This window comes from Alexandromys fortis, unplaced genomic scaffold (assembly GCF_014885135.2).
Source record: "Alexandromys fortis isolate MF-2015 unplaced genomic scaffold, M_Fortis_MF-2015_v1.1 scaffold_32, whole genome shotgun sequence".
NCBI lineage: Eukaryota > Metazoa > Chordata > Mammalia > Rodentia > Cricetidae > Alexandromys > Alexandromys fortis.
Genome location: NW_026067938.1, coordinates 11,264,325 through 11,277,405, shown reverse-complemented (window position 1 = coordinate 11,277,405; position 13,081 = coordinate 11,264,325). Strand labels below are relative to the sequence as shown.

The 13,081-nt window shown below is 34.4% G+C and overlaps 1 protein-coding gene across 1 annotated transcript in view; it reads left to right on the top strand.

Annotated features, from left to right (window-relative positions):
• Positions 1–13,081, top strand: part of Pcm1 (pericentriolar material 1) — a 93,882-nt gene that overhangs the window by 56,385 nt on the left and 24,416 nt on the right. Inside the window, exons 24-29 of the mRNA XM_050147268.1 lie at positions 3,314–3,478; positions 9,414–9,586; positions 9,940–10,071; positions 11,409–11,529; positions 12,384–12,542; positions 12,927–13,063. Coding sequence (XP_050003225.1) covers positions 3,314–3,478; positions 9,414–9,586; positions 9,940–10,071; positions 11,409–11,529; positions 12,384–12,542; positions 12,927–13,063 — 887 coding nt within the window. The remainder of the gene's footprint in view (positions 1–3,313; positions 3,479–9,413; positions 9,587–9,939; positions 10,072–11,408; positions 11,530–12,383; positions 12,543–12,926; positions 13,064–13,081) is intronic.

Genomic DNA, 13,081 nt, shown 5'->3' with positions numbered 1-13,081 from the left:
CTCCTTCTTGGCACTTCTTATCTGAGGAGTAGTGATTCTGTGTCTCCTGGAGATACTAATAGGCAGTGTGGTGAGCTTCCCTACCTGCATGTAAGTAAACATTAGCTTTTGCAGCTGAGGGAGAGAAAATACTTCTTTGTTTTTATATTGTTAGCTAGAATGTGGCTTGACCAGAGGAAAAATGTGTCTGCGCTATACTCTTAGAATGTCACCATTAAAGTGACCCAGCATTTGTGTTCAGCTTTAGGGTAGTTAAAATTCATAATTAGGAAGTGGATATACCAGTGCATATAAAAAGAAAACTAGCTACCAGAGAGAGTTCATAGACGCAGACTACCAGAACAAGCAAAATCTTGCAAAAGAATGTTTTGAAGGAAATTCACAGTTGAACAAATTAATAAAGGCATGTAAGCAGATTGAATTAGAATATGTAAATTCTTTAAAACTAGAGAAATCGTTCTGTTATCTTAATATTGTATATTAAAGAGGGTACATAATAAATATGAACTCCCAAATTACCAATTTTGAATAAAATCAAAGAAAAGAATTCTGTCATTATAGACCAAAAGGTGGTAGGTGATAAAATCAATTGGAAGGGCTTATTCTAGAGAAAAATCTTTGAAATCTAAAGTGCTATGATTTGTAAAAGTAAAAGGCAAGAAGCAATATTTGAACACACGGAAAAGTGATAAAGGGTTTGAGAATAGTACAATTCAGAACAGCCAATTTTTGTCTATTCAGGAAGGAATGGGGATACTGCATATATAGTGATGTACAGGGTGATCAAATTCGTGAATATCAAAGATGAGTAAAAATCTGTTTCCAGAGAAAAGAATAAGTTTTATATAAAAAGGAGCCTAACTGGCATCAAGCAATCTCACATTCTAGAGAAGAAAGATGGATAATATATAATCCAGTAGGCTGTAGAGGCAATATCCTTGTAATCCTAGCAATTGGTAGGCCAAGGAAGACTTGCTTTGCTTTTGTTTCTTCCTCTTCTTATTTATTTATTTGTTTGTTTGTTTGTTTGTTTTTGACTTTTCGAGGCAGGGTTTCTCTGTAGCTTTGGTGCCTGTTCTGGAACTGGCTTTTGTGGACCAGGCTGGGCTTGAACTCACAGAGATCTGCCTGCCTCTGCCTCCCTAGTGCTTAAAGGTGTGCACCATTACCGCCTAGTCCGAGGACTTGCTTCTTTAAAGCTGTCTAGATCTATGTCCAGTTTATTGCAATTTGTTGCAAACAAAGCAAGCAAACAAAAAAAAAAAAAAAAAAGAGGTGCAAGTTACAGTGGACTGGGACTGCAATTTAAGAATTGCTGTATTCAGCTAAGAGAGCAGGCTTTGTCTGAAGCAAACCATGGAAACAACATTTAACTCATAATAGATTAACTTTGTGTAAAGACAGACAAGAAGACTGTACAGTAGGTAGGCATGGTTGCATACACTTACAACCACAGTACTGTAGAGGTGAGTCAAGAAAATTGTTGTGAATCTGATGAGCATCTGAGCTACAAAGTGATACCAGATCATGTCACAAAGAACCAAAAATAGACAGACATGGAGGAAAGGATAAAAACATATAGACATTTTGTGGTGCTTTTTTGTTTGTTTTGGGTTTTTGTTTTTTGTTTTTCGAGACAAGATTTCTTTGTGTATTTCTGGAATTCAGTATGTAGACCAGGCTGGCCTGTAACTCAGAGATCTTCCTGCCTCAGCCTCCTAAGTGAGCCTCCTCATTTACATCAATTACTTCCATATCACTTATATGAAACATAATACCAATAGCCCTACCTATAATTTCATTAATTGCTGTGTTGAAAGGCATGTACTACCACTGCTCAGCTGTGAGGTATACCTACAAATGCATATACACAAACTAATCTCAGTATATAATTGAAAGGTAAAGTAGCTGATGCAGGAGGGTTGCTATAAGTTCAAGGGAAGATTGAGCTATTAGAACAAGACCATTAATCAAAATAAAAAATCAGTAAAGTATTAGCAACTGCTAATATATCAAAAGAATATTACACAATTGACTGTTAAATTTACTTCAGAAACACTCATGATTTGTTGCTAGGAAAAAAGTCATACCCATAGTGGTAGGTTAGATTTGAAGTCATTCCTAACGAAACAAAACAAAACAAAAATAGAGAACAATAAAGCCATTAGCCAGTGTCTTTTGTAGTGTAGAAAGGAAATATTTCACAGACATTTCTGCCAAAATAGGAAACTAAAGAGGGTCCATCTCTACTACCAACCTGTTTATCTGGTTATCTTTATTTGGAAACTTAGGACGAGGAATAATTGGAATGGCTTTTAGTAAGGAGAAATACTTGTTTCTATTAGTTTCGTTTTTTTGTTCTTTCATTTTGTTTTTGGTATACTAGACAATCCCCAAAGATACTGGAAGATAATTAATGTTAAGGTAAACTGATAAAGTAGTTGGGAACTGAGTAAGTGAGCAAATATTTATTAACAAGAAAAATAGTAGGTTTATAAAAAGCTATATATTTTGGGTAATATAAAAAGATTTAAGTATAAAAACATAGCTCCTTCTGAGATGGAAATGTATAAAATTAAATACAAGTCTTCTTCAAATTAAGTGCATTTAATTTTAGTCTATTTTGCATTGCCTTGGGTTGTTTTTGAAACTTAACAACAAAATGGCCTCAACATACATAGAAGAATAAATATCTAAAAGTAGTCAAGAAAAGAAGCTAAATCTGGCTTGCTTTACCAAACATACTGCATCACTTCTGTGACCAAAAGAATAAAAATGATCTGGGAATAGACTAAAACCATGTAAAAAATAAGACAGAGTTAAATGTGGGGGGTTAATATATTGATCAGCATATATTTTAATTCAGTGAGAAAAGGATAGATGCAACTATCTATCCATGGAGAAAGAAAGGAATTGAGTTGTGACATATAACACAATGAATGTGAAGTTTAAAAACCTTAGGAAGAAAATTTAGTAGAGTGTTTCTGTTTTGTGTTTCCTAACATTGAAAATGTGTTAACTTGAAGTCTGGTAGAGAATTCAGATCTCCTAAGATTTCCCATAGCTTTACTTTCAGGTGAGGAATTACAATACATATCAAAAGATGTGATTGGACTGCTAGAATTGATTCTTGTTACTCTCCCCTTCTGAAGGTTATTTCGAAGGTATTCAAAGACATGACTTTGTATTCTGTTTATGCCAGACTGCTATACCGCTCTAAATTGAGCTACTCGTACTGTTTTACTGTGGAAACCAGTTCCCTTCCAGGGATGTTAGCTGCAACTGATAACAGCTGTCACTTCTTTTACCCGAGGGTATGAAAGTGCCAGTGTGTCTAGCACATGTGAACCTTGCAAAAGTAGGAACAGACATTCAGCCCAGACTGAAGAGCCTGTTCAAGCAAAATTATTCAGCAGAAAGAATCATGAGCAGCTGGAAAAAATAATAAAATATAGTAGGTCTGCAGAAATATCTTCAGGTATGTTCCTTTTTTTATTTATTTTAATCCAAGGAATTCATCTTAAATTTGAAAAACTACACTAAAGCAAGTTTTAACAGTAGGCTTTCACAGAGTTCTGTCTTTGAAATGTTTTAATCATAGAGAAATGTAAACTGGAACTATTTTTTTGTTGCTTTGATCTCTTTATTATATCTACACATTAAAGTTCTTCTAAAACAAATAATTGATAATATATATGGAATTCCTAATTGAAATTTTGAAACTCATACCTAAATAGGATTTGATATGAAATCTCATTACTTCCCTTCTTAAAACATTTGCTGCATTATACCTGCGCTAAAGTGTGCATCCCTCTGTATAACAAATGTAGCCTCTGCCTTAAGCTTTTTCTAGTGGTCCTGAATCAGAGCATTCCCATGGCTGCCATGTTAGCTTTCAGCTTAACAGTTACCTTTTCCCTATCACATCCATCTCCTTTTTGCCTGTTTTTTTTGTTGTTGTTGTTTTTCTTTATGTTCCTTTCATTTTGTTGTTGTTTTGATTTGTTTTTGTTTTTCAAGGCAAGGGTTTTTTTCTGCAGCTTTGGAGCCTGTCCTGGAACTAGCTCTTGTAGCTAGGCTGGCCACCACCTCACAGAGATCCGCCTCCCTCTTCCTCCCGAGCCACTACTGCCCAGCTCCTTTCATTCTTAAGTGAAATTTTAATTCTGGAATCTTGTGTCTGAATCTAAAGTTAACCGGCTTTCCCTTTCATTTCCATTCTTGTCTGTTATTTTCCATTATCTGAGTCACAGAATTTAGTATTAAATGATTTTAAATTTTTGTGTGCTTTGATAGCAACTACTTTTTATATTTTTACACTAAATGTTGGTATAATATGTGATAGGTGGTATGCTTTCAGTAAGTGTTCATTGACTAGAGTCAATCACTGTCACCATTTTACTTTAAGTCAGTGTCAGAGCCCTCTCCAACAAAGTCAGCCAGGGTGTCTGGAAGGGGGTACTGAGGCTAAAGAAATGTTGAGAGAAATTGAGGTAGAAAACACAGGATAGATCTGGGGGACTGCCAGCTTACTCTGGATAGCCAGCCCCGAGTTTATTTCAGAGCCTGCTTATATACAAAAGCAGAACAAAGCACAGCACAGTCGTTATCTAACCACAAGACCATTCCGGTCCTTGAACAAGCAGTTTTTTCTATCTGGATGTTCCCTAAGGTTTGGCATCAGCAGTGTTCTTTCTACAAGCTAGTATGTTCTTTTCTCATGGGCAAAATGCTCTTTCCCATGGGCTTAATCAGAGTTGTCGCATAGCCTTCAAGGATACTGGAGCAAGCAGAACAGGCAAGCTTGAACTCTGACTTTTGAGCTAGAATGGACTCATGATGGAAACTGAGTCACTTGTGGGTTACCGCAAATCAGCACCTATATTTTACTGATTTTTTTAAAGAATAGGTACATTTCAAATACAGAGAGATTCATAGTCTTGTTTGTCTCCTTTGATGAAAAATTATGTCAGCTACCATTTGTTTTTATTATGAATTTTTGTTTTAAAATATTTTTACCCATGCCATTTGAGTCTCATAATGCCATTGCTTTATTTCCATTTTGCAGTTGTAGAATCACAGGGAAAATACCTGTTTTCTTCTAGCACTGTTAAAAGACTGACAATATGAAATTGACTTTCTTATAAAATTTGGAAAACAATACCCTTAACTTATTATCTATTCTTTGGAATTCACCCCAAGGGAGCAGAAGTGAGAAACAAAAATTGAGGGTTGAGTGTTGACTGAACAGTCTAATTTCAGCTATGTATGAATAAAAATGTAAAGGAAAACAAGGAAAGAAGAAATTGTGTCAATATTTGCAGTAGTTTTATAAACTATAATCTTATTTATGTTTACTAATAGTTGTTAGCTTTGTAATTGGAATAGAAACTTCACATGTGCTTGTATTTTGAAATTGCTTTCGCAAGTTTATATTGCTAGGAGTTAATAGCATTGAACTTTTTTTTTTTTTTTTAAAGATTCATTGCCTACTTATGTCCTATAGGCCAGTAGAGGGCACAAGATCTCATTACAGATGGTTGTGAGCCACCATGTGGTTGCTGGGAATTGAACTCAGGACCTCTGGAAGAGCAGTCAATGCTCTTTAACCTCTGAGCCACCACTCCAGCCCCCTAGCATTGAACTTTCAACTGTACAGGATTCTTTTTTTTTTTTTTTTAAATTCTATTGTACTGGGCCCAGCAAAATTTTTAAATTTTCATCTCTTTTCACTATTTTTTTTAACCCAACAGTGGTATTGTCAAAGAGTTGGGTGGGAGTTGAGAAAGGCCACAAAATTGAATGACTTCATAAAAATTTAGTATTATTACTTACATTGAAAGTTAGTATTCCTAATTTTATTGTTGTCAGTTTAAAAAAAATTGAGTTCAAGCATGGTGGCACATGGCGCTAATCCTAGTAATTAGAGGTCAGAGACAGGCATATCTGTGTGAGTTGGAGGTCAGTTTTGTCCACATATTGACTTGTCTACCAGCCAGGGACACATAGTAATAACCTGTCTCAAAGAATTATTGAATTTTGGTTAAATAAATATTTTGAGTGTAAAAACATGCTAAATATGCTACTCCTTAATATTCTAAGACATGTTTTTCATTTATTGTGACCCTAAGATTCTCTGCATTGTTTATTGATGATGCTTATTGTGACTTTGCTAGCTAGAGTGCAGCATTTATTGTGTTTATTGGATATGGTTTCCTCTTCTCCCATGGGAATTATAGGCTCCTCCCCAAATGACAGTACTTCACTATGACTGTCATTTAGCTTATAGCAGAGTTTCTTTACTGAGATTACTTCCAATTTTTAAATAAAAGAATTATGCTTATGGATGTTTTGTTTAGGTACCACATGAGGTCCTTGAGGAAGCGAGTAGAGAACATCAGATCTGGGACTGTAGTTTCTAGGTGGTTGTGAGCCACGTTGTAAGTGTTGAGACTCAAACATGGGTCCTCTGGAAGATCTAGGGCTTACTCTTAACCACTGCATCATCTCTTCTGCCCTTTTGACGAGTCTGCTTGCAGATAAAGCATAAACTGTTCCTTGTAATGACATGTCACTGTAGGCAAACATTTTAAATTTATTTTTCTCAATTACTTACTATAAAGGCTGTCTTTACAACACATAGACATATTATGTTCCTCCTGTGTCTGTCCTTTCCTACAGCGTGTGCTAAAATACTAGACCAAGCTAGCAAATCTAACAGAAATGCATGTGATGAAGTGCCAGGTAACACTCTGCTTAATTCTGGTGTCTGTGTTTTTTACCTTTCTATTTTGAATCTAAAATTCTTATATTATCCTAATTTTTTTGTTTGTTTGGTTTTGTTTTATTAGGGTCTCTGTACAGAGCCCTGGCTGTCCTGGAGCTTTTTGTGTAGACCAGGGTGGCCTTGAACTTGAGATTCACCTCCCTCTGCTTCCCGAGTGCTGGAATTAAAACCATGTGCTACCAGACCCAACTTTTTTTGTTTATTAGTTTTATGTGTGTGGGTTCTTTGCCTTACATGTATTTCTGTGAGTTGAATGCCTGGGGCTGGACCTACAGACAGTTATTAGCCCCCATGTGGGTCCTGGGAACTGAACCTGAGTCCTCCTAGAACATCTAGTACTCTTAACTGTTGAGTCATCTTTCTAACCTTTGAATTTCTTTTCTTTTTTGGATTTAACTTAGTGTATGTATGTTACTGAACTTATAAAGATAAGAAACTCATACTCTACAGTCTTTTACTTAGAATTTACTGTTGGGAAAACTGGGTACCTTTCTTGTTTTGTTAACGTGAAATCTAGCAAACACATCTGTAAAAGTGATAGAAACTGTTTTTGTAATAGTGTTTGAAACTTATTTGTTTCATGTATCTGAAATAGCAAAAAGCATTAATTTTTTTGTAAGTAGATACAGCTGTTTTTATACCATAGGTATTTTTTTGCTACCTGCCAATATCTGAAAAGAAAAATCAAAAAAATCCAACTATGATGGGCATAGACTAAAGATCTTAGAAATTTAGAAGTATTCCAAAATGCTATTTTAACTCCAAAACACATATTTGTATTAGATACAGTTTTATATGAATTACAATTAAAAAATATTTTACCCCCTATTGCAGCAGTAATGAGGGTTTTTTTTATTTAATGTGATTCATATGATTTACAATTATAAAAACATTTTAGCTCCTCCTGCAGCAATATATGAATGGAAAGTAAAGTCCTATTTGAATCCTTAGGGGTTTCTAAAGAAAGTTAAACATAGGTGAGAGCAAAGGCTTGGTTCATAACCAAAATGTCAAGCAAAACAAGGACCCAGACCTGACAAATATACTAGATGTAAAGTAATAGAATCTAAATTCGGTTGACAGAGATTAGGGAGGTTTTTTTTTTAGCATTAATTTTAGTTTAGGAGGAAAGACTGACATGAAATTTAAAACTTCTAACAGCATAAAAAAATGAGATGAAGGTTGTAATTAGGAATAATTTTGTCGTAGAATACTTTTTATCTTACCAAACTGTTAAGCCATTACTTTAAAGCTTTGAAAGAAACATTTTAAAAATTAAACTCTGGTTATTTTGCCATATGTGAATTGAACATTTACATAACAAGTAGTACCCTGGTCTGGATTTTCCTTTCTTGAAATAGAGATGTCTTGGTTTTCATTCCTATTTTAGTTAGTGTTACTTTTATTTTGATACATCCCATGTGGATTTATTAAGCTATGAAGCTGAGGAGAACTTTAATCCATCACCTTTAAAAATGCACAACCATCTTAAGGAAAGATTGTTAGGTTGCATGTCTTTTACCTTGTGGAAATGAACACTTGCTCGTGTAACTTAGCCAATTAGTGCAGAGCTTATTCTTTTTCATTAGAATACATTATTTTTGCATTATCTTATCCCTGTCTGCAAAAATGATTACATCCTCATATTCTTTGCATGCTTTTTAAAAAGCGACATATATTGAAACTCAGCATTTTTTATTTTTCTTAGAATCATTATTTTTGAAGAAAATATTTAACTAGATACTTGCAAGTTCTGCTGTTCTAGAAAGATTACAGAATTTTGCAGTTAGAAGAACCACTTGGGTGTGAGCTGTTTTTGTTTCTGTTACTAGAGAGAACACAAAATTTCTTATTTGTCTCCTGAAAAAAGTTTAAGGGTAAGCATATTATTCAAAGGCCCTGGGACTGGTTTCCATCACTACACACGCCACAAAAAGAGTATGACTTTAAAAATGTTGTCATCAGTTTATGGGAACGTATTTTAGCTAAATAATAAAGTGATGTGGAGTGTCTGTAAAACTAGCAAGTGTAGTTGAGCACCTTCTACTCTGATTTGAACCAGTTATATAAATATGACATTGTAGTGAAATTGACCAGTTATGGCATAAAATTGTACAGTGTCATGCTGTAATAAATTTTTTCCCAATATTAATAAACAGGCTTCCTATTTCTTAAATGAAGTTTGTATTACCAAAATAAACCAAACTTATGTTAATCTAGCTTATTGCATTCAAGTGCTTATAGAGTGATTAGTCTCATGAGGTACATACAATTTTTCAGGCTGTTTTCAGCCAGTTTTTGGCTATGTAGCCCAAGCTGTTAGTTTTAACTTGCAGCCCTTCCTTATGTTCCACATTGCTGGGTAGGCTATACCTCATCTGGTCAATTTTTTTATTGAGATTAATATTAATTTTAAGTCATAATTGATATTCTCTGTGGCATCAGATATTGCTATTATTGAATAGCATATTTTAATACATACTATTTATCTCGATACTTTAGGATTATTTTTTAAAGTCCTGAAATAGAATTATGTTCAATTAAAGTTTAGAAAATGATACAGATTAATAGGAGTTAATATGAAGGTATTATATTGTTGTTTTCTTGATCTTTTTTTATCTTCCAGAAACTGGAAGTGATTTTTCCATGTTTGAAGCTTTACGGGATACTATTTATTCTGAAGTAGCTACATTAATTTCTCAAAATGAGTCTCGTCCACATTTTCTTATTGAACTTTTCCATGAGCTGCAACTACTTAATACAGACTACTTGAGACAGAGGGCGTTATATGCATTGCAGGTATATGGTACCTCATATTCTATCAGTTTACTCCATGCTTATCCATGGTAACTTTCTTAAGAAAGGCACATCCTTACTCTCTATGCCATTAGATTAGTTCTCTGCTTTTTGCACCATTTTATTTTAAACTTCTTATAGCTTTATATGCATTTTCTGTGATATATATATATATGCCTTTTATTTAATCTATGAAAAGTACTTTATCTTCCATCTCCTTTGAATTTTAAATTTGTAACATAAATTTGGAGTTAAACACACATATATATATATATACATATATATGTGTGTGTGTGTGTGTGTGTGTGTGTGTGTGTGTGTGTGTGTTATATAAATGTCTTCATTTCCTTATTTAGGATATTGTATCCAGACATATTTCTGAAAGTGATGAAAAAGAAGGAGAAAATATAAAGTCTGTGAATTCTGGTACTTGGGTGGCATCAAACTCAGAACTTACTCCAAGTGAAAGCCTTGCTACTACTGATGATGTAAGCCAATATGATATGTTAAATGTGGACCTACTGTCAATGTATAATAAACAAAAGTTGAAGTTAGATCATATAGTTGATATTGAGCTTTAACAAATGATAAATTAAGAATCCTGCAATAGCTGGGCAGTGGTGGCCCACACCTTTAATTCCAGCACTCCGGAGGCAGAGGTAGACAGATCTCTGTGAGTTCACAGAAGCCTGGCAGCCTGGTCTACAGAGTTAGTTCCAAGACAGTCAGGGCTGTTATACAGAGAAATCCTGTGTCAAAACAACAACAAAATACTGAAAGAACCCTGCAATAGCCACACATATTTTTATTGGGTATTTAATAAGTCTTTGTTGTATTCTTGAGAACATTTAGTAGGTCAAATACCAATCAGATCACAGAAAAACCTGGACAAAAGAAAATCATTCAAAAAAAAGTTAAATGTAATTTAATGTATTCTACGTAGGCAAATTTTTTAATCAAGTATAAAAAACATAGAAAATGGTAGGACACTATTATGTGCCAGATACTTGGGAGTGGCCTATTTACAGGTTCAGGCACTGATTCTTACCTCTAAGTCAGTCCGAAAATGGCGATCCTGTTTCCGGGAATCTCAAAATAAGATTGTGAAGCCGGGCGATGGTGGCGCAAACCTTTAATAATCCCAGCACTCGGGAGGCAGAGGCAGGCGGATCTCTGTGAGTTCGAGACCAGCCTGGTCTACAGAGCTAGTTCCAGGACAGGCTCCAAAGCCACAGAGAAACCCTATCTCGAAAAACCAAAAAAAAAAAAAAAGAATAAGACTGTGATTGAGAACTGTCTCCTTTCGTTTTATAATCCTCTCTAGTTCTGGGATTAAGGGCATGCATCACTACTGCCTGATTTCTGTGGCAATCTATAGTGGCTACTTGGATAAAAAGGTGTGTGGTACACTTGCAGCCTGGATATAAGGCTGGCCAGTGGGGTTGTTTTACTCTTCTGATCCCTCAGACAAGTTTTATTTATTAAAATACAAATGAAATGCCACTACAAATGAGATACATATAGTAAGAATCTAGAGATAAAGTGTCAATTAGAATGTAAAGATAATTTAAAATGTTAACTATCAATTTATAATTTTTAATGAGAGTTGGCTTTCTTATTTTTATTTATCAAGGAAGTTCTCCAAAATTACTTAATATTTTAATGTTTTAATAATGGGTTTTATTGTGGTCTTGTCTGGGTAGATTACTCATGCAACTTCTTAGTACCCTTTTTGGTATATGGTTTTATGGAAATAAGAGTTTCTGTGTTAGATGGAATATTTAGTGCTTTCAATGGAATATTTAGTGATTTTTGTTTAACTTAGGAAACGTTCGAGAAGAACTTTGAAAGAGAAACACACAAAATAAGTGAACAAAACGATGCTGATAATGTGAGTGTCATGTCTATGTCTTCCAACTTTGAGCCTTTTGCAACAGATGATCTAGGTAAGCAGAGCTTTCTTAATAATCTTGCATATGACTTTAAGATTATCTCTTTGCAGTCTTTGAGCTGTTGACTAAGGAAATAACTAGGATGAACACACAAAAAAAAATCCATCAGTCTAAATCCATGACTCCTGTTTATTCCTTGACCTGGGGCAAATTATCTACTCTCTATAGGTATGCAAATGCTGAAGAAGTAGGACCCATGTCTAGTTTGCTATATTCTTGGGAAAAACATTGACCTTTCAAATATGAACTATAGTAGTTTTGCTTTTTAAATGAAACTTTATTTTTCCTTAAGGAGAAAGATCATCTACTTAGTTATTGAGGAAAATCCATGGTTTCTCCAAACGTGTTTTCAATAAAAATGTGAAGCTAATAGTTTGAGATAAAAACTCAAATTTTATAACAATCCTTTTACTTAACTGGTTATGCAATCTGAAGCAATAAGCTACTTAAGTGCTGTCATTGTAGGGTCATTTACGGATTAAACAAATAGCTGCTGATGATGTACATGAAGTGCCTCATTAGTACAGTAAAGGGAAATTCTTTCAAAGCTAATTCTGGGCTGGAGAGATGGCTCAGCAGTTAAGAGCACCTATATCAGGTGGCTCACTACTGCTGTAGTACTACAGGTGCCTGTAACTCCAAGGAGATCAGTACCTTTTCCTGGTCTCAATGAGCTACCGGCACACATGTGACATTCTGTTACACAGACACGTATATATCCATACATATATAAAAATAGGTCTTTAAAAACTGATTTTACTTCCTTGTGTTCGGATTTTTATATTTTTGAGAGTATGGGAAAAGATTTGCTTTTACATATTCTAGAAATATTTCTGTTCCAAATTCAGGTAACACCGTGATTCACTTGGATCAAGCATTAGCCAGAATGAGAGAATATGAACGCATGAAGACCGAGACTGAAAGTAACTCAAATATGAGATGTACTTGCAGGGTTATTGAGGATGAAGATGCTGCTGCTGCCACTACCACAGTCAGTAATTTAGAAGGTGTGTTTTTAGAGTGATCAGAAGTAATAATCAAAAGTTGCATATAAAAGCTAAAGCTAGCTGGACATAGCTGTAATCACAGAACTCAAGAGGTTGTAGCAGGAGAATTAAATCTAGTATTGGCTACATTGCAAATTCAGGACTAGTCTGAACTATGTACTTGCCATTCTGTATTTACAAAAAAAAGTTAAAACCCTTTTTATTTAATACTAGTGGTTTTATTACTGCTTTCTTTTGATTATAAGGACTGATAAAATACTTGTTTTTTCCTTTGTTTTATTTTAGAATAAAATTATATAACATTCTATAAGATGTTATATAAATGTGTATATATCTATGTTTGTCATTGACATTTGCTGATACATCATTTTTCTTAAAAAGCAGAAACTCCCATTATTGAGAATCACGTTTCGTCACAACCTGTAAGTGACGTTTCTGCTGTCCCATGTCCTAGAATAGATACTCAACAACTGGACCGCCAAATTAAAGCAATTATGAAGGAAGTCATTCCCTTTTTGAAGGTAAACAATTTTTTAAAA